General features: G+C 36.6%; 1 protein-coding gene across 1 annotated transcript; it reads left to right on the top strand.

The window, feature by feature from the left end:
• Positions 1 to 946: 946 nt before the first annotated feature.
• On the top strand, positions 947 to 21,242 carry LOC129238644 (protein rhomboid). Its single transcript, XM_054873742.1, has 6 exons — positions 947 to 971; positions 1,526 to 1,767; positions 18,256 to 18,511; positions 18,596 to 18,701; positions 18,769 to 19,111; positions 19,186 to 21,242. The coding sequence occupies exons 2-6, from the start codon at positions 1,531 to 1,533 to the stop codon at positions 19,492 to 19,494; spliced, it is 1,251 nt and encodes a 416-aa protein (XP_054729717.1). The 5' UTR covers positions 947 to 971; positions 1,526 to 1,530; the 3' UTR covers positions 19,495 to 21,242.
• Positions 21,243 to 22,529: the final 1,287 nt, after the last annotated feature.

Genomic DNA, 22,529 nt, shown 5'->3' with positions numbered 1-22,529 from the left:
TCAGCTGGGTGGTTGCCACACCTTAATAAATCAACCTTGATTTGCGCCGTCTTTCTCAGTTCAAAGCGTTATGTTTCAGTCATGTTCAGTTAAGTAGAATGGTAATTAATATAACTCGACTTGTTTAGTATGTAAGTTGACTAATTTGGATTGAATCGGATAGAAAACTAGTACACGTTAATAAATTTTTTTTTATTACTGCGTATTTACATGTTCAAACTTTTATTTTCAATTTGCTCACATGTACATCGTGTGAAAAATCACTTAAATGGCCAGTTATGACGTATCCTACAAGTAATTCCAATGGGGATAATTAAGAAAATAACTGAAATTTATTTTCCCGCTAAAAGTTTATCTGTGTTCAGCCATAAAGATTGAACGAAGAGAGCCTAACGACTTCGAGGGCTGACCACCCGCCAAAGTTTGTGTATGTTAGAAAGGAAAATATAACTTGATATCTGGGCCTCGTAAACCTCAAGTTTGCATAGATATGCCAAGAGTTAAGTTATTAGTATTTTGCAAGGCGAATTGAGTATCATTCTTTGCGCAATCGTGTATTCTATCATTCTTGGAGAAAACAGAAAGTTGCATGGTTTTCAACCGTTGTGGCAAGATATACGAATCGAATGTGGCGACCAAGGTGAAACTGTACGGATGATTTGCTTTTTTTACCACAACACAACCTTACGGCAACAACAACGTTGACATGTATATGTCTGTGACATTAGTATTTAGTTTGAATGCCGAGAGATTCTATGAGAATGTTAATAAACAAACCAAACATTAAAAACAGATCACTTTGATATTCAAACCGCCAAATCACATACCAAAAAAATTAATCAGTTACTCCAGTAAGAACACCTTTTATGTATTCGCCTTGGAATGAATGGGGCGATGGATTCGCCTTAGCTCCACCAGTCGTTAATTTGCTGCTATTGTGAACATTAATGGTAGCGCTTAATTTGTGCAAGGTATTTGCCTATGATATTTTGTCGCTCTAATTTTGTATTAAGGCAGGTGTTATTTTATTTATTATACATTATTTAATAATCTATAAAAAAATCGGTAATACCAAAGATAAGAAATTGAAAGATAAGCGTGCAATTAGCAAAGTTGTGAGTGAAAAACAAGAATTTTGTTGAGTGCGCTGAGTGTAGTTAATTCATGATTCAAAAGAAAGGAAGAGAAAGCGCCTCGAAGTGAATAAAATGCATTATGCAGACGCATTTCATAAAACAAGCTGCATACAATAAATATACCAACAAATTCGTAATTATTGTGATATAAGCAAAATAAAATTGAAAAGCGCGAAATATATAGTGATAAATGTAATAAAATATTTGTTAATCAACAAATTGTAATATTTGTTTTAAGTGGTACTCAAGCCGGTGAAATACCCTTGAATTTCATCACATAGGGGGATCTCGCATACAAGCAAATTTGAAACACACCCACAGTTAACATTCATACATACGTGCATTAACAGTTTTTGCTAACAATTAGCTGGTATAAATTATTTGTGCAGATAAAATGTCGGGTCAATTAATGAAACGTCAGCAGAGTCAACGAGACGCTGAAAATGGTCTCTATCCGACAGTGCCGTCCGAGCGAGAACAACAACAAATGCAAAAGCCCACACCTTCACGACCACCCCCACGACGACAGGATACAATCGATATGGAAGTGATACCTTTGAATCGCAGCCAATCGGCGCCAGCGGGCGTTGAGGCGGATGACCGACGACGTGCCCGCCGTATATTTGACAATGTAAGTAACAAGCGAATTTGGGTTCTTGTGTAAGGGAGCGTTGATTAGTGAATATTTAGCACTTTTAGTACATACATATGTATGTACATATGTATACTTATTAAAACCGGCTTTGCTTGTGAGTGTTATTTGCTGGTGTTATTTAAGTAAACATTGGCGCGACTATTTTCTCACAGTCATACCAATAAAATTATATGGCAAAAGCTACTTTTTTTCTGCGTATGTGTTGTACACACACACATTGCACATCGTGCAAAAAATATGAAAATTTCGTTCCTTACGAAATTCTCCTTGCAAAATAATATTTCAGACTTTGAAAAAAAGTTTTTGTATATATAATACAACAATGCAACTTTAATTACTTAACACTGCATTTGCTACATCATTCAGTGTTATGATTATAACAGCATATTGCATACTCAAACCTTTTGAGTCACACCAATTGGCTGGTTATAAATGTTGGACATTCCGTTAGTGTAGGCTCAACTACCAACAACAAGTTAGGTGACCCCTTTTAAAGAACGTCCCAATTTCTGAGAATTTCAACATAATTTGTTTGCTTTCTAACTCAGGAGTCTCGAGTGACGAGTCTTCTGTACTTACATACATACGTTCATATATCACTAATTTTATTTTTGGTTTCACGCTTTCTGCTGTTTTTTAGAAGAAATAAAGAAACCCATTGATACCTGCTCAACACGAAACAAAGAAAAATTGTGGGGGTAAACCAACCAAACTGCCAATGCTTCTATGAATCATAACTGTATGGAGACGAATATGTACTTATAAGCAGCAACAATATTCCTAACCTTCCCTCATTTTCTGTGATTCTCTTTCTGTTATAATCACGCTGCTTTGCAACTCCCTCACCAACACGCCGCGCCGCCTTATCAATCAATCGGATTGGTGTCTGTTTTAACGTCTTAACACATATTTTATTTGTTGTTGTTGTTGTTGTTGTTTACACTTGTTTTAATATGTGCTTTGTTTACCTCAGCTCAACCTGTTGCTTTAAGTTCACCTCACTCACCTTGCTCACTTCATTCATCTTCTCATTTTCTCAGTGACGCCAAATGATTCGTACGTTTACTTACCATCACCCTTTGGGCATATTTGCTCATTTCAATTTTGCATGTTTTATTGTGTTTTTTTGTGTGCTATTTGTATAAATTTGATATATGCACATAGGTATGTATGGTATGCATCTACAAGCAAACAAATACATGCATGTGCGTACATGAATGTGAACTTTAATAAAAACAATTTTTATTTTTTTAATTCGATTGGGTAGATATGTATACGCATATGTGGGTACGTCCTTATGCAACAAAAAAACATTTCGTATTTTTATTTTTGTTTGCATTCCTGCCTCGCTGACTGTACTCATAATAATAACATTAATCTGAAGCCAGTTACGAAAAAGTTATGAAAAAAATCAAAATTTAAACGAGAGAAACATTCTTTACTAATTAGAAATTCGTAAAGTTTCTGCTTTCGTCTCTCGTATTTTCGCTATTTATTCGCGGCGCATTAATTATATTCTTAAAGGTTGGCTTAAATAAGTAAAGGGTGGGCCATGTAAAATTTTTTTTTATTTTGTAGATTGAACATTGTCATTTATGAATGAAAAATAATATCGTTCAAATGACTGCCACGACTGGCTTTACAGTAGGCCATTCGATCAACCCAATTTTTAAACACATTTTCGATTGTTTGGGCTCCAATTTCATGAATGGCAACTTCGATTTCGTGTTTTAAAACATCAATCGTCTCTGAATGGTTCGAATAGCATTCCCCACAAAAAATAGTTCAACGGGCTTAAATCACAGCTCCGAGGCGGCCAATTGATATCGGTTTTCAAAAACGGTAGCCAAAAGTTCGAGTGTAACTTTGGCAGTGTGACAAGTTGCACCGTCCTGTTGAAACCAAATGTCGTCCATGTCATCCTCTTCAATTTTTGGAAACAAAAACTCGTCACGGTAACGCTTGACATTTACTGTAACCGCGGCTCCTCGCTCATTTTCGAAAAAAATGGCCCGATGATGCCGCCAGACCAAAAACCGCACCAGGCAGTGACTCGTTGTAGATGCATTTGCTTCTCTACAGTAATGTGTGGATTTTCTGAGCCCCAAATCCGACAATTTTGCTTATTGACGTAGCCACCGATGTGAAAATCAGAAAAGAAGAATAATACTCACCAATTTGGAAATAGGTTTTCAATATTTCCCAATTTTGTTCAATCGTATAGCGTCCCATTTCGTAAATGTCTAACCTTTAAGTAAATTATGAACACATTTGACATGTCATTTGTGTTACCATTCTCAAAAAAAGAGGAGGTTCAAAAAGCAAACGCTATATGGCCCACCCTGTATATGCACATACACGTGTGCTTGAAAGCTATAGCATAATATAGTACCTGTCTAAAATTTTTTTGAAAGTCACTGAAGTCTTCACATAACTCGATTTCCAAGAATCAACTTTCTTATCTAGTTTCAAATGCTATTGCCGCTGTCTATGCCCTTTATTCGTGTCGCTTCTGAGTATACATTAAATTTGAACTATGCACATACGTCATTACCCTGTAGGAAATTGAATCAAGTATTTCAAGTGTAAATGGTTTTTAAGTAGCTTAGCTATGGTTAGTACCTTTTTGGATCAAATCTTAACATGCCAATTACCTGTCTTTTAGAGTGGGATAAACATTTTTTATGCACATGTGACTGCCGCTACACTTTGGGAATTTTCATGAGCTCATGTACATATGTATGTATGTACAGTCAGTGACTAAAGTTTTCATACACCCCCAAAATATCAAGAAACTGCTGCACGAAAAGCATCAGAAAACAGTTTTTACGCCAAAGTATGAAGACTTTAACCACTCACTGTATGCTTCTATTAATCAATATTCAGTATCTTTGTTATCAAGACATGTATTTATTTATAAAAACAAAAACAAAAAAAAAAAGTATACAAACATAGCTTCTTGTGACAGTAAATACCGAAACCTGACTATGCATTGCTTTTCTGAATGAGTGTTTCAAATGTTTGTTGTAATGGGACACCTTTATTTGGCAGTTCAGTTGACAACAGCATGAACAAAAAACGCATTTCGCTTTATATGGTTGTCATGGGGTTTTGTTTGTGTTCTGATGGCGCGTATGTTTGGCATTAGAGTTGCATCAGATTTCGTAATTGAATTTCCCGGCTTGCGCATTACAGCACAGTTTTTTTTAACTAAAAATGGGCAATTGACCGACTTTTAATTGAAAAATGTAGCTTTGTGTTTTTGGAAAAACAAGTATAAAAGATTGAATAATGTATAGTTTATCAATGCGAGTATTTGTAGATTTTATGCGATAAGTTAAATTTTCAAACAGTTTGGTGAATATGTATGTATATGTGTTTATGTATTTAATGCTATGTACAATATTATGTACGCGAAAGAAAAACTATAGTACCACAACATTTGGATCAGTATTCTACAACAAATACCATATCAACCAAAATTTCAAAGGGTGCATCAAATTAATAAAAATTCAACAAATTCTGTGAAAAATTTCTAACTTTTAACCCTTTCGAACCGGCATTCAGCCTATTAAATAAAAATAATTTAACTAGCTCCAACTTATTGGATTACTGATAACTGAAAAGTGTGCATTTAAAGATTTCCCAAATTCGTCATGGGCGCGGCAGGTGGGGGGTGGTACAACATTGTACCATCAGCACCTTTGAGTGGTATTACTTGTGTAGCGTCAGTCCTCTATCGACAAGTAGTAAAACTAAGTATAGAATTAAATTTTTATATCATTTAATGGTGAAAAATTCAAGTTATACAAAAATAGTATTCTTATTCCAACAGATTTTTATTCGAAACTAGCATTGCCCAGTGGGCTTCGCACCACCATACATAAAATGTTTTTTTTATATCGCAAGAAATTTTTCATATTAAGTTTACTTTATAGAACTCGTAAAATGTTTAAACAGTTGAATTAGTTGATTTTTTTCATTCAACATACTTTCTAAAGATGTCACAATAGCCTTTTCTGTACTTTTTTAAAATTTTATTGTTGTGGTCACCTACATATATACAGGTAAGGTGAAAGAGCCGATAAAAACTTGTAATTAAACTTTGATTCTTTAATTTCCATTTCAATTTTTTACGCTAAATAAATTATGCTAAAATAAATAAAGTTAAAAATGTTTTTCCAGTTCCTCCTGGCGCATTCAATTTTTTATTATATTTGCGTCCAAAATCGATAAAAAATTGATGCGAAAGTTGATTGCATCGCAAAAAAAAATTGTTTTCTTGAGGGCGAATCATCAATCGATACGAATAAAAATTCATCGCACTTATGGTTTTCGTTGATTTTTGACCTGCGATGCAAAAATTAATTAGCGTATGAAAATTATTTAAAAATCATATTTAAATAAAAATAAAATGTGTATGTACCAGTTGTTGGATTTATCATTGGTATGTTGATATGATAGCCATCGTCCCCTCTCCAAAACAAAATGGGGTATTGCAATTCATCATAACAGCGATGGAGTTCTGAAATACGTTGTAATTGCTCATTTCTACGATACAAAACAATATCTCGTGGCTGAAACTGTTCACCAACCACAACAATAGCTACTTCATCAATCGTCTGGCGTGCTCCCAATTGGTGTTTTATCGGCTTTTATTATGATTTTGTGGCCATCGGTGGGCATCAGATCGAGTGCCACTTTGAACAATTTCACCAATTCATTGTGTTGATGGAACATTGTTTGCAATTCATTCACGATTGATCTTCTCGTATTCGTCGAAATTGCACAGCGCTGATCAAATTCACGATTCTCATCACCAATAAAATATATTTGCAAAAATTGATGGTCACCATCTGGGAATGGTAGCAAAGACCCAGCTCTATGGTATATTTGACCTTGAATCTGTAAAGTTCGAGAAATATATGTAGATAACGGATCTGAATTTTTAAAAACATTTTAACTGGTTGTAGTACATAAGAATGCAATCTCTTAATCTGAAGGCGAGTTCCCAATTGGTCTATATCTGGAGTCCTTAGTTACCCAGCGAAAAGAAAAGTCCTCTTTTCATTAGCATTTATCAACAACTTACAATGGATACTCTTTGGTCTATATCTCGAGACCCTAGTTACGGAGCGGCATCAAAAATACTATATACTATAGAATCATCAGCAGCTTCCATTTGCTACCCATATTGTACAAACACATCCGGGTTCACGTTTTGGCCTATTTCTCGAGACCCTGGTATCCGATTCTTAAAATTTCAAAACACAAACCATCTACTGAATAGTCCAAACAAAGCCTAAAAATTTGGTTTGGATAGGTGAGCCCGTTTTTGAGTTATAAGATTACCAAGGGAAATGTAACTTCTTTTTATATATATAGATAAACGTAAAGTATCTTAGCTTCATAAAAAATGTACGGAATCTACTGATTTTCAGTATGATAAGTGGCAAAGCAATTCATGCAGAGTGGTATATTACATTGCTGACAAATTTGTTTTGCTCTGGTTTGCTTTTTTTCTAGCGCACATTTGGAGCAACGTCTGCGAGTTTGAATTGGCACCGGCAAATGCAAAGATACGTTTCCCAGCTGTCTCTGACGTTTAGATAAACGACCTGATGATTGGGATCTGCGGACGGCTGCAGTTTTCTTACCTCTGCTATTAATGACTCAGTTAATGTTATTAGAAATTCGATGGAAGGAAATTTTTCTCTTCTAATGTCGCAGTAAATCATCCAGGAATTTACTGCGGAAAACATTAGTAGACGGTAGAAAACCTTTTTCCACCATTTTGTAGACTTCCTATCGTACTCGTAAATTCCTGCCATTTGGTCGGCGCGATCTACTCCTGCATTTGCTTCTCGGTAAAATTTTATAGATTCAGGGCATGATATTGATATTTTTTTCCATCCTTCAATGTTTTATTAACTGTTGTCATTGTTGACGTATGACAGTTGCTTAGCACCATAACTTCCTTTGTATCTTGCCACTTAACGCAAAGAAGGCCAGATGAGCTGACCCGACCCTGAATGAAGACTCGCTTCTTTTTAATTGCTCATCTAATACTGGTAGTTTTTTTCTGTTTCGCATGCATGTTCCTAAAGCTGGTAACTCTAGAGTCACAAGTAGATTCATAGAAGTAAAAAACCTATCGAAACATACCGTCACATCGCGTTCTCTAATTGTACTTACTAAGCTTTTAACCACACGTTCTCCCAAAGTACCATCGTACTGATTTTGTTCCCTTCCATTATGTATATTAAAACCATATGTATACCCGGTCTCAGAGTCGCATCGCCGACACATTTTTATACCACGTTTTACTGGCCTGAGTGGCATATATTGTTTTAAGGACGATCTTCCTTTAAATTTCGTCATTGATTCATCAATACACTGCCTAGTACTATCCTGTCGGTATTTCTGAAATGTATTTTTCAGACACTCGACAACATCATACATACCTACTATATATGTTTTGCTACAGTCCATTGACTTTTGAGGAGGTGCGAAAAATAATTTTGATGGTAAAAATTTATAGCGGTCACGAGATATAGCAGACTTAATAGAATAATTACTCATGGACGGTTGGTTTGACCAGTAATGTTTCAATGCCGGAACTTTGTTATAAGACATAACAAACATACAGCCTAGGAGAATTTGTATTTCTCCAACATCAGTTTTTAAAATATTAGTCCGTTTTTTTGCTGTTTGAAATTCATCAATGCGCTCATTTGTGCATTGTACGATATACACATGCCCCAAAAAGTTTGCGTTCACCCGAATAGCCTTTTTAAATTTATTAAAAACAAAATAGAATGTTATGATTAAATTGAAATCTTTACAATTTGTTTATTCACTACATTCCCAGCTTTCAAGGGCAAAAAAAAAAACAAGATTCCCCACTTCACTTTTTAGATAACGGGAAAATAGTTTTAGCAGCATGTAAATGTGGCACCAAAAAGTCTGCGTTCAGCCTGTTTATTTTAATGATACCGTTAATTTTAAGATATTTTTCCTTGTTTATATTAATTTTTGATTGCGCATTACTTCGACTGAATGTTAACAAAGCTTAGTTGAACATTTTATTTATAACTGGAGATAATTGAAGAACATGGAAGGAAAGGGAAAAGAAATAAGCGTTTCTGAGAGGAAAATAATTATAAAAATGTGGAAAGACGGAAAAAGTTTCCGAAATATTGGAAAATCTATTGGGAGAACGTATTCCTCTATTCAGCGAGTTGTAACTAATTTTCGGCAAACTGGAATTTTTACATCTAAGCCCGGGTCAGGGCGTCCGAAAAAATTATCGACCCGGGAAGAGCGTTCTATAATCAACTTGGCAAAGGTTAACCCCCGGATTACATCCTCAAAATTAGTTGAAAACATAAATCAAACATTTATAAAAAGTATTTGCGCTGAAACTGCCAGAAAAGTTCTACGTCAAGCTGGATACCATGGTAGAGTCGCCCGAAGAAAGCCTTTCATTTCTCTTGTGAACAGACGTAAACGCATTCAGTTTGCTAATGAGTACATAAATAAGCCTCCCGAGTTCTGGAAAAAAGTAATATTTTCAGACGAAAGTAAATTTTGTATATTCGGAATAAAAGGCCGTCAAATTGTTTGGCGATAACCTGGAACGGCTCTTGAAAGCAAAATCTTGTTGGCACGGTTAAGCACGGTGGTGGCGGGGTTATGGTTTGGGGCTGCATGGCGGCAAATGGGGTGGGTCAGTTAGAATTTATTGGTTCGACGATGTATAAATGGGGATATTTGAACATACTAAAACGGAATTTAAAGCAAAGTGCAGAAAATCTCGGCTTATCAAGAACATCTTGGTTCCAACAAGATAACGACCCGAAGCACACCGCCGAGATCGTTAAGCTTTGGCTCTTGTACAACGCCCCAAAACAGCTTAAAACACCGCCACAGTCCCCAGATCTTAACCCCATCGAGCATCTGTGGGATCTATTGGAAAAAAGAATTCGATAGCAAGTGATTACTAGTAAAGAGGCTTTGTGGAGTGTCATGCAGGCAGAATGGAGGAAGATAACACCAGAGGAAACATTATTCGCTTTATTCGCTTTATCGCTTTATTTACTTGTTACAGCCATTATTCACCGTTATCTAAAAACTTATGTGAGAAATCTTCAAATTTATTTTTGTTTTTGAAACTTAAACATATAATACACATATAAATATATACAAATTTATAAAAATTATAAAATCAGGTTGTGTGTTTCATTCAGTAAAAAGTTATTGTAGGGTGAACGCAGACTTTGTGGGGCATGTGTACATGCATAGGCTATGAGGAAACAGCTTATGAAAAATTTCGATTGCCGAAGTAGTACGAGGGATTCCTGGATTTATATTACACTCACGATAATCACTTATAAAATGCTTAGGAACAAAATTTCCTTTAGGAGAAGACCATAACCTTCCTTGTTGTTGATGGGGTTCTTCTAATTCATCCATCGAAACGGTGCTTTCAACTTCTGACAGTTCACTTTTCACCGATGAAGATGAACTAGATTCCTCGTCCTGCAAACCCGATTCCGGTTCATAATTGTCATCACTTCCGCTGGAAGAATCACTTTCTACATTTTCGGCATCTGAGTCCAGTATTTCATCCAGCAGCATTTCCGTTATTTCATCTGTCCTTAGTTTTTTCGACATGGTATCACTTTATAAAAAAAAGAGGTCACTTAGTTATTGCAAATAAGCACTGCTGGTACACATAGGTACCGCTAAAAAGACGTGTCAGAAACCTTCGCTATTTCACTCAAAACTGTGCACGCTGCGAGAGAGAAAATGAATTAAAGTTTCCATGTACCGTTAGATAACATAAAAAGCCTGCTTTGGTACTTACATTTTATATTGAGTTTGGCATCGATTTTAGACCTTTAAAAACATTTAGTGGTACATTGGTGTACCAGGAGGTTCGAAAAGGTTAAATCAGATTTAATAATACTCGTAACAATTTACTAAAAATTAAAATAATAAAAAGAATTGTGTACGCACTTTAACAGCCCATTCAATTTTAGTATTATAAAGTGAAAGTTTGAATAGTCTCAAAATTCTCATTGATTTTTGATATTTTTTTGTTCTGACGTTGTTGCGCATTTTCTCCATATAACGAATGCACGAATGTTTTTTTGGATCAAAAGCATAAGGGAACAAAGATTGACTCATTTATTTTACATTTACAGCTTTAATGCGGCTTTAATAATTTTAAAAATAAGCAAAAACCCACGCCGAACAAATAACTGCACAAGTAAGCGAGTTAGCAAAATTTCGCTATAGGGTACCCAGATAAAAACGATAAGAAAAGAAATTTAAATAAAACAAAAAACGGTGTAAGATTGCAGTGGGGCAGTGGGTAACGGGTTGACTGGTGGTGATCAGCTGATCCACTTTTGCCTGGAAATTCGGTCGGTTAAACACAATTGCGACAGGCCGGTTTTCAGGAGATGCTTTTTGTTTACAATAAAATAAATTTTGTAGTGAAGTCCTTTCGTTTGCTATATTTGTGAAGCAACTCGTTGAAGCTCCTTGTTACAAAACAAAAAAACTTATTTCTAAATTATTGATAACTTGCAGGGTTTCTTGTGCAAGTAGAATATTATTTGCCTGCTGTTGCTTGTAAACAAATAAATTGTCACCAAGTAATTAGAAAAGCAAGCCTGAGTTTTCAACCTGTCGGAGAAAATAGAAATGCATGTAATTATTTTGCCGCCATAAAAATAACCGACGGCAAAAAATCCGTCCCCGCCGCATTTCTGGGGAATTTCATGTTATTAATTATTTTCTAATTTTGGCAGCGAGTACCCGTGTGCTGCAATTCTGTTCAAGGAGTCAAATGGCCGCCTCGTCTTCGCTGACAGTGCTTCCAGCGGTTGGTCCAATTTCTGATTACTCGATATGTCCGGTGCTATTCCGGCAATAGCTTCTTGAATTTTGTCCTCCAACTCTTGGTTGCCTTGTTGACTTGTTAGTGTGCCTTGACGTATAACCAGAGAAAGTAATTATTATCGATTATAATCGAAGGGTCACAAGTCGCATTATCGCGGCGGCTAGTCGTCAAATTTCTCATTCAAAATTTCCGCCATATTACTGGAACTATATTTAGCGCCATATTATTGGAACTATAGCTCAGAATATCGAGCCGACCACAGAAAGTCGGCTAATATCGCATAACATTGAAGGCGCCATATCATAAACCGCACTAAATAGTCAATCTTCGTGGATGCATTCATGTTGGGTCGAACTCTTATGGGTTGTGTTTGCTCCAATAATTGCAAATTTACTTAATCATGTAGCTGCTGATCCAAAAATGAGCCTACTTGGGGAATATGATTTTTGGCCCAAAATTTGGATCTGTGTATTTACAACTGATTTTGGCCAGGCATTTTAATAACTTTTAATAATTTCCACTCATTCGACAGAGCAAGTAATTTGGACGAAACGTCACTGACGGCAGTTGTTTATAACTGTCTGTACACCTATGCTACGTAAACAATTTTCTTCTCTTTGATAACTAATACGTACGAGGGCGGTTCAATGTTGTTGTTGTTGTAGCAGCATAAACATTCCCCATACTTACATACGTGGAATGCTGCTGGAGTGAAAGTCCTTGGCCGGACTGTCGTGGAAACGGTTGTTGTTATGTTATGCTGCTACAACAACAACAACAGGGCGGTTCAATATGTACCTGTGATTGATGACAGAAAGCGTTCCTGAGGGAAGTTATTGTTTTAGCATCGTGTGCTGCAAACGACGGCAAAACAAATTTCAGACTGATTGATAATTTAGTTTGGCAGCTATTCGAGTACGACGTGTTTCGTGATTTTCGCTAAGATGGAAAAAGTGCAGCATCGTTCGGTAATTCGCTTTTTGTTTTTGGATTGGAAACAATTCGAGGAGATAAAAGCAAAGTTGGATGCTGTCTATGGGTATGCCTCGTCACCTATGGCCACAGTTATAGTTATGCCTCAACGAATTTAATTTAAACGTGGGCGAAACCTCATTTTTGATGAGGAGCGACCACGACGCCCGGCAGAGGTGGTTACCGAGGAAATCATACAAAGAGTCCCGATATGATTCTCGCTGATCGACGAACGAATGTGCGCGAAGTAAAGGAGGCCATAGGGGTGTCGGTGGGAACGGCAATTAATATTTTACGTAATAAGTTGGCGATGAAAAAATTGTCGGCCCGAAGGGTGCCGCGATTGCTCACGTTGAACGGGTGGGGAGCAATTTAAGTGAGATCCGAAGGAATTCACTCATCAAATTTACCGTTGATGAAATCTGGATTCATCATTACACACCCGAAACTAACAACAATCAAAACAAGGGATTTCTCCCGGTGAATCTGCTCCAAAGAAGGCGAAAACTGTCCCATCGGCCGGAAAGGTCATGGCGACGATTTTTTGGGATGCAAACGGCGTCGTCCTGATGGTTTTTTAGAAAAAGGAAGAGCGATCACTGCAATACTACAGTGAGTTATTGGACCACTTTCAAAAAAAAATTGAAGGATCCATGACCGCATTTGGCGAAAAAGATGTTGTTCCACCACGATAACGCACCAGCACATTCATCCGGAGTTGTCGCCGCCAAACTTTATAAATTAAAAAATTTAGTTCAAACGAGGAAGTCATCGCTGAGACAGAGGCTCTTCAAAATGAGTTCGACAAATCCTTTTTTTGGAGGGGTTAAAAAAATGCCCGGAGCGTTGGGAGAAATGTATATTTCTAAAAGGGGACTATGATGGAAAATAATATTTTTTTTTTAACAATGTTGTCTTCATTTCTAACACGGGTACTTATTGAACCCCCTCGTATTTACATTTGTCTCAGATCGCTGTCTTGTGTAAACGCAAAGTTAGTGAATATTTCGACGGTTGGATGTCATTGATAATTTTGACAGCTGCTGAAACATAACAATTGGGGGAAAAATATCATTGCTATCTGATCAGCCTCTGCATAGTCTAATACAAATAAAAATTCTCGAAAAACTACTGTTTTTGTTTGTCGGTCTTACGTTACCGGAACGACCCGGATTTATATCCGGCCACTTCAGCAGCATTCCATTCCATATATGTATGGGGAATGTTTATGCTGCTACAACAACAACAACAACAACAACAACGTCTTTGGACATTCTTGAAAAAAGGTGAGAAAGTCCCGATTGTCGTGGGAACGCTCTATGCGGTTTAAGTCTTTGGCTAGGCCACATGAGGCATTTGATACGGTTTCTCATATATATATATATTAGGCCGGGTCGATTTGTGGGGAGGAAAAAAAATCGCCCATTACTCTGTGAAAATCATATTCTAGGGATCAAAATAAGAAACTTTGCCGAAGGAACCATACCCCTAAAACGAATTCTTTTGTCCCCCAATTTGGGTCGAACTTTTTAGTTTCTTTTCTCATGTAAAGGCCAAAAATGGTGATATTTTGAAATGATTGTACGGGGAACCCCCCAGGGGAGTTCCAGGGGGTGTGCCACTGGCATGGGTGGATCGGCCGTCCAAAGTTAGTGGGGGTCGGTCATACATTTGGACTCGATTGGAGCACTCTAAATGGGTCAAAGTGGGATTTTTCGTTCGACTCAAATTGGGGGACATCAGAATTCGTTTTAGAGGTATGGTTCCTTCGGTAAAGTTTCTTATTTTGATCTCTAAAATACGATTTTCACAGAGCAATGAGCGATTTTTAAATCGACCCGCCCTAATATATGTATATACATATATATAATTGGCGCGTATACCCTTTCTGGGTGTTTGGCCGAGCTCCTCCTCCTATTTATGGTGTGCGTCTTGATGCTGTTCCATAAATGGAGGCACTTACAGTTTCAAGCCGATTCCGAACGGCAGATATTTTTATGAGGAGCTTTTTACATATGATTGCTAAGAGTCTTGTTTTAAATAAAAATAGTGAAACCTGAAAAAATCTAATTCTGGAGTGAAACCTGAAAAAATCTGAAAATTTTAAACCGACTCTAAACGGCTATTAGAAAAATCTTTCTCTAATTTGGTGCACGGAGATTCGAACCTGTGCACTTCTAAATGGTAGTTACGAACCAACAAAATCGGCTACAGCGGCGGCCTGTGAAAATCCTTAGTGACAAGTGACAATATAAACCGGGGGACGTTTTGGTAACGCACAACTGACTGTAGCAGGAACGGTCATTGAGTTTCTCACCGATTAATGCTATGCTTCGGTGAGAAATTTAGTCGGCCAGAAGTATTTTTGAAAAGAAACATGTCGCAGAAATGGAACGAGATTCAGCTACGAATCTGTTTTGGAGATTCTGAATGATTTCCAGGGTTTGCCTATGATCAGCGTAGGATTTATGCCGAGAATGAGCTCATCTCTTCGGATGCAGAGGTGTGTGTTTTTAAACCTGTGTAGCGAGGAAAAAAAATTGTGTTTATCATAATGAACTCGTTGCAATCATTAATCTATTCAGTAGCACAATATTACGGAAGAATCGTAAGATGCCACTAATAAAAATCAAGGGGAAACTTACTCGAAGTGTGCTCCTTTACACGTCAATTAGCATGTTCACAAAGGTTATATTGTACAAGTACGTAAGAGCGACTTCGCAACACTTAACCATCTTGCCTATAAAGGGTGGCCCATGTGGTGGGCTCGTTTTAAAAATTCAATAAAAAAAAATTTAAAAAAAAATATTGGGTTATTCACGCAAACATTCCCATTATTTATAGAACACGATTTCATTCATGCGACTACCACGACTGCCTTTGCAGCATCCGCTTGGCTCGGTTTCTGGCTCTATCTTACGAATGGCTTGCGCGATATTCGGTTCAAAAGCCTGAATCGTTAATGGATTATTCGCCATGTCCCATTTCCATGTTTTGAATTCGCGGCCTCAAAAAATCATTTAGCATGTCTTTGTAGTGCTTATCGTTGACCGAGGTGGCTTTTCCATTTTCAAAGAAGAATGGGCCAATTTTGTCATCTCTCCAAAATAGGCACCAAACTTTACCACTACCACGGTCTCGTCCTCAGTCGTCAGTCATATCCGCCGAGATGAAAATGTGCTTCGTCAGAAAATATGATTTTAGCTTTCTTTCAATAAGCTAGGGCTATACAACATTGACCTTAGAAATAAATTTACAATATTTCCCAGCTTTTGTTCATGAGTAAGGTGATATATGACTCTCGACTCTTGCCGAAATTTCCAGTGGGAAAGAGCTGCCAATGACAAAATAACTAATAACAAAAAACAGAAAACAGAAATGCCGAGAATTGCGCTATAAAACATACTGGACTCTTCGTAATTTATCATAGTAAGCTACTATAGGGTGGGCCATGTGACCATGCTTTTTGAATCGGCTATAAAAAGAAACTAATCAATATTTTTTCAAACTTTTTTTTTTATTTTGAAGATTGAACATTGTCATTTATGAATGAAAAATAATATCGTTCAAATGACTGCCACGACTGGCTTTACAGTAGTCCATTCGATCAACCCAATTTTTAAGCACATTTTCGATTGTGGGCTCCAATTTCATGAATGGCAACTTCGATTTCGTGTTTTAAAGCATCAATCGTCTCTGGATGGTTCGCATAGTATTTGTCCTTAACGGCTCCACACAAAAAATAGTCCAACGGGCTTAAATCACAGCTCCGAGGCGGCCAATTGATATCGGAATTCAAAAACGGTAGCCAAAAGTTCGAGTGTAACTTTGGCAGTGTGACAAGTTGCACCGTCCTGTTGAAACCAAATATCGTCCATGTCATCCTCTTCAATTTTAGGAAACAAAAACTCGTTGAGCATGTCAGGGTAACGCTCGCCATTTACTGTAACCGCGGAAGAAGAAGAACTCTTCACCACTTTGGAAATAGGTTTTCCATATTTCCCAATTTTGTTCAAGCGTATAGCGTCCCATTTCGTAAATGTCAAACCTTTAAGTAAATTATGAACACATTTGACATCTCATTTGTGTTACCATTCTCAAAAAAATAGGTGGTTCAAAAAGCAAACGCTATATGGCCCACCCGTTACCATTCAGGCATGAATGTCTGGGCATGAATATGAAATACCCAATAAAGGGTGTTTAAGCGATGCTCGTACGACGAATGCAACCGGATTTTTTTTTCCTACTACGAGGGGGGCCTTTTATATGTCGGGATTAGGGAACAAAAACAAATTTTAATCATCGAAAATCACTTTATTGTTTTTCAAAATATTCTCCATGAAGATCTATACACTTTTGCATGCGTTTGAACCAATTGTCGAAGCACTTTTGCCACTCTGAATGAGGTACCTCCAAAACATGCATTCTGAATGCCGCAACCGCTTCTTCAGGTATCGAAAAACATTGACCTCTCAGTTTGTTTTTTACGTACGGGAATAAAAAGAAGTCATTCGGTGCCAAGTCAGGACTATACGGCGGATGACCCATTAATTCGATGTTTTGGGTGCTCAAAAATGCAGTTGTTTGAGCCGATGTTTGAGAGCTCGCATTGTCCTGGTGAAGAGTGATCGGTCTTTGGCGATTGGTTTTCCTAATTTCTTGAAAGAAAACTGGCAAACAAATGGTTGTGTACCACTCAAAATTTACTGTTCTGCGTTGTTCTAGTGGTACGGTTGCGACATGTCCAGTTTTTCCGAAAAAACAGGCGACCATTTGCTTGGAAGTGCTTCGTGCGCGAACAACTTTTGTTGGATTTGCCTCATCTTGAAACACCCATACAGTCGATTGCTGTTTACTTTCGGGCTCATACGCGTAAATCCATGATTCATCACCTGTCACGATGTCATAGATGTGTTTCGAAGCCCCGCGATCGTATTTTTTTAGCATTTCCTTCGACCAATCGACACGAGCCTTTTTTTGAGCGATTGACAAATTGTGTGGGATCCAACGCGAACAAATTTTTTTGACAGTCAAATGTTTATGCAATATTGAATGTATGCTGGTCCCACTAATGCCTAAGATTGTTTCAATCTCACGATAGGTCACATTACGATCTTGCAATATCAGTTCGCGCACAGCATCAATGGTTTTCGGAACAACAACTGATTTTGGACGAACTTCACGAAATTCGTCTTGGAGTGAACTACGACCACGATTGAATTCACCATACCATCGATAAACACAGGTCCTTGATGGAGCTTCATCGCCAAAAAATGAATTAAGTTCATCCATGCAATGTTGCTGAGTTAATCCAGGTCGAAAGTTGTAAAAAATAATCGCACGAAAATGTTCACGATTTAATTCCATTTTTGGACCGAGATGAATCTTTTAAGTTACTGTAAACAACACAAATAGCGCTGGTATTTCAAAACGTTCTGAGTACGTAAAAGCGATACAGCTGTCAGTTGCCAGATTGCAACACCAGGGTTGCCAAATCCCCAAAAAAATAAAAGGCACCCTTAATGTGCTTAGTATTAATATTCCAATATTTAATTTATTTTTTCTACTTTCCCTTGCAGCATGACGCCGATGGCGATGGCTACATTAGCACACACGAACTTAAAGGTCTTATCAATGCTGGCTTATGCAGTGATATCCCCGATTATATCGCTACGCAAATTTTGCAAAAATCAGATGACGATAGTGATGGTCGCTTGGATTTCGAAGAATTCTATCGGATGTCGCAAACACACAAATGGATGATAAGAAACATTTTGACCAAATATTGCCGATTGGTTGTGCCACCGCCGAAAGCGATCGAAGGCGATCAATTGGGTGAGTTCAGAAGGACGAATTGCAAATAACAAATGCATTACTACAATTCCACATTGATTTTTTCCATCCAATGTTTGTTCGTAGATGGCGTGTACGAGAAGCAAATGTCCGTTTGCCCCCCACCACTGACGATGGTTATGTTCTCTATAATCGAAATTTTGTTCTTCTTGGTGGATGTTATATATTTTCAGTGAGTAGTATCCTTATAAATGAAGTTGTAAGAATAAGTTTGAATTGATTTTTATACTTACGAACAGAGATGATCCCAACAACACCGCCAACATTGGTGAGAATACCAATGGACCTGCGGCGACTCTATTCATCTACAATCCATACAAACGTTACGAGGCCTGGCGCTTTGTCACTTACATGTTCGTTCACGTCGGCTTAATGCATTTATTCATGAATTTGATCATACAAATATTTTTGGGTGTTGCCTTAGAGCTGGTTCATCATTGGTGGCGTGTAGCCTTAATATATTTGGCTGGTGTATTGGCTGGTTCGATGGGCACTTCATTGACAAGTCCGAGAATTTTCTTAGCTGGTGCTTCGGGTGGTGTTTATGCGCTAATTACAGCGCACATTGCTACCATCATTTTGGTAAGTGAGCGTGGAATTTCTTACAGTGAAAATTGCATTACTTATTAATATTTCTATTTGTTTACTACACACAGAACTACAAGGAAATGGAGTACGCCATTGTGCAGTTATTTGTATTTCTCATCTTCTGCTTCACGGATTTGGGTACTTCTGTTTATCGCCATTTGTCAGATCAACACGATCAAATTGGTTACATAGCCCATTTGTCGGGCGCCATAGCGGGTCTACTTGTGGGCATAGGTGTGCTGAGAAATCTGGAGGTACGGCGCTGGGAGAAGATACTCTGGTGGATCGCGGTTATACTTTACTTCTCGCTGATGATGACTGGTGTGTTGATCCATGTGCTCATGCCAGCTTATTTCCCGCGTCAAGAATACAATTAGACAATTTCTATGCATACCTACTACATTTTACATACACACAAACATACGTATAGGTATATACTAACATGCATAGTAGTTAATAGGAATTTTAAATTTGATAGTATTTTTACAATCATTGTATTTAATTATTGTAGAATAGGAGATATACTCGTATTGCTATATGGAACTATACATAGACGCACATGCCGAACTTTACAATAACCGGACAGATTGTATTTTTTTAGACTTAAGTTGTAATGTGTTGAGCATCAAAGTGCCTTCAGAGGTTTGTGTACACACAAATTCAGAAAAGTGTATAATTTATTGCAGTTTGAACTTAATTAATATTTTAAAAAGAAGATACGTACGTAAAGTGTTTCTCAAGAGGTATGACATGTTTTTTTTGCCTTTAAAGTTGCTTTTTTTTGTATTTTGGAGTTGCCCAAAGAGAAGGTTGTGGATAAATATATTTTGTCATGGCAATTTTTTAAGCTGTGCGACACTCAAGCTGAAGAGGGTCACTGACATTACTTTTGTCATGAAATTTTAAAAACATATCGTACCTGTTGGGAAACCCTTTAGTTTATTATTTATAAGTAATGAATGAAGCAAAATTTGTTTTACAATATTAAAAAAAAAAAACAATTATTTGGAAAGCGCCTTTAAGAGAAGTAAAGGAAGAAGAAACGCCCAGGAATTGAAGTAAATTAATTTTTTGTAAAAAAGTGTAAATTATTTGCAGAGTATTTTTATATATATCTATTAGTGCTTAATTATAAGCAGATATTAATTTATAAAGTGGCTATACAATTTTCTGTTTGAAATTGAAATGGTCTTTCGAAAATGGTGCTTACCCAAGAACTTTTTAATTAAAAAATTATTTATAATTGCGGTTTTTTAACTTTTCGTTGGGCACCCGAGACTGGCCACACTGGCTTTTTCATTTTTAACACATTTCTGAATTCAATTTTAAATATATATAGCCGAAAGCCTCTGCTGCTAGCGCTGCGTTTGCTTAGTTTACTTTTAATTTTATTATCATGTAAGCTTTTAAAAATAAAATAAATAAATAAATATTTTAGTTAACGACTTGAACTTCCAGATGGCTTCCTAAAATTTAATTTTCTATCGATTTATGGATATAACCTTTTAAAAAAGATCCTCGAACAGGACGAAAAAAAGGTCAGATCAGGGTGCCCAACCGAAGTTTTGAAAAAGTTGTCCGACGGAGGGTTAAATGCATAATTGTAAAAAGTGTTAAGAGATGTGAGCTTAATCATGGTGCATTTATGTAAGGTGTTGTACGTTGTGATAAACTATTTTTTTCACTCGCTTAGCTGAACGTGGAATTTTGGAAGAATGCGAAAAACCGGTAATTGGAACGTTTTGTGAGAAAATATTCAATTAAATTAATTTTCGTGCTAATAGCACCTATAAATATAGGTGTTAATTATTTAACTTCTAAAAAAAAAATATTTTGTAGTCAAATATTTTTAAATAAAACCAAATTTTTCAAACCTTAATTTCTTATTTTCAAATACATAACAAAGGCAAGTACCGAAAATTGGTTCAATTGAAGCCAACTCACTTTTTTGCTTACATTGTTGTTGCATTTTTGGTACTTTTCTGCACAACACGAACAAATTATAATTCCAACTACATTTCTTATATTTTGACTAACAGTTTAGGCCTAACAATTTATATTTTTAATATCTAAATTTTCAATGGTAATTGTTTTAAAAATATCCAGCACACATTTTACGAAATTTAATTGTTAAGAAAAGTAAAAGATAATGGTATTTTATTAAAAAAAAATATATATAATTCTTGGAGTTAGTTTATAATTTGGAGCGTAGTACTTTGTGCGGAGGGCCAAACTTTGATTATAACTCGTTGAAGCTGTCGAGGCATTAATTTGTTTAAGTTTTTTTTATAATAAAGGCTGGTTAAGTTTCAAGTTCCGATGTTGATTTTGAATAAAATACATTTTTTTTAGGAAATTAGTGTCATTTCTCTTTATTATGATAATAATGGTATGGCTCAATTACGTATGGAACAAAATATCGGCCAAAATATCGACCACCATCCATCCGATGGTTCAAATTTTCGATAACGCTGAGGCATAATTGAGGTTCTTGCTGGCTTATCGACGTACACCTTTTCTTTCAAATAACCCCAAAGAAAGAAGTCCAACGGTGTCGTTGACGTTTAGGTGTGGTTCACATTCAAGATCGGCCCTTGAAATCTAACCACCCTTTATTTTAACAAATTTTTGACGATTCTACATTAATCACACTTCTAATGCTTTTTGCTCTATCAAACTGTCTTCCATTTGAAAGCATGAAAACAGCTTAAGAAAGTATTCCCATACAATTTAGATTAGGTTAAGGCCAAGGCTGTGCAGTCAGTCAGGCCATTCTAAAATTGGCATTTTTTTCGCTGCTAAAAACTTTTTTGTTGCCTTGGGAAAATCCATGCTGGAAAATCCACTCCTCTACGAAATTATCATAAAAAAAGTAATAAATACTTCGTCTAGAAGTGAAGGCGAATTTATTAAAGGTGGTATTTGTAAATCAGCTGATATGTTTTTTTGTTTCTTTTAAAACATTCTTTGTTTTCTACTTTGCCGTGACAATCAAACGTACAAAACGTTAATGTTCGTCTAGTAACACCACCTTCAATGAATGCGCCTTGCTAGAAGTTCTATTTACTTGACACTATTTTTCAGTCATTCATTTATTTTTGTGGATATATGAAACATAAAGGCGTTTTGCCTTTGATTCGTATGGCTGCCCAACCCATGACAGAATCCGCTCCGAAATTATTAGCCATTCTCTCCTCCTTTTTCTTCCGTTTATCACGCCAATACATTTGGGAGCCTTCTGGTCCGTCCAGATTGAATTAAAAAAAAAAAAAATGACTCTTTCCCATTAATCTTCCCAAAATTGTTACTTTCTGTTTATGTCGTGTGGTTAACTTACGTTTAGGTACTCGTTTTACATATTTTAGACTAGAATCCGCAAAATTTGTTGCACAGAACGAGTAGTAACTTCCTA

Source organism: Anastrepha obliqua, chromosome 2, assembly GCF_027943255.1.
Source record: "Anastrepha obliqua isolate idAnaObli1 chromosome 2, idAnaObli1_1.0, whole genome shotgun sequence".
Lineage (NCBI taxonomy): Eukaryota > Metazoa > Arthropoda > Insecta > Diptera > Tephritidae > Anastrepha > Anastrepha obliqua.
This window is presented reverse-complemented; position numbering and strand designations above follow the sequence as displayed.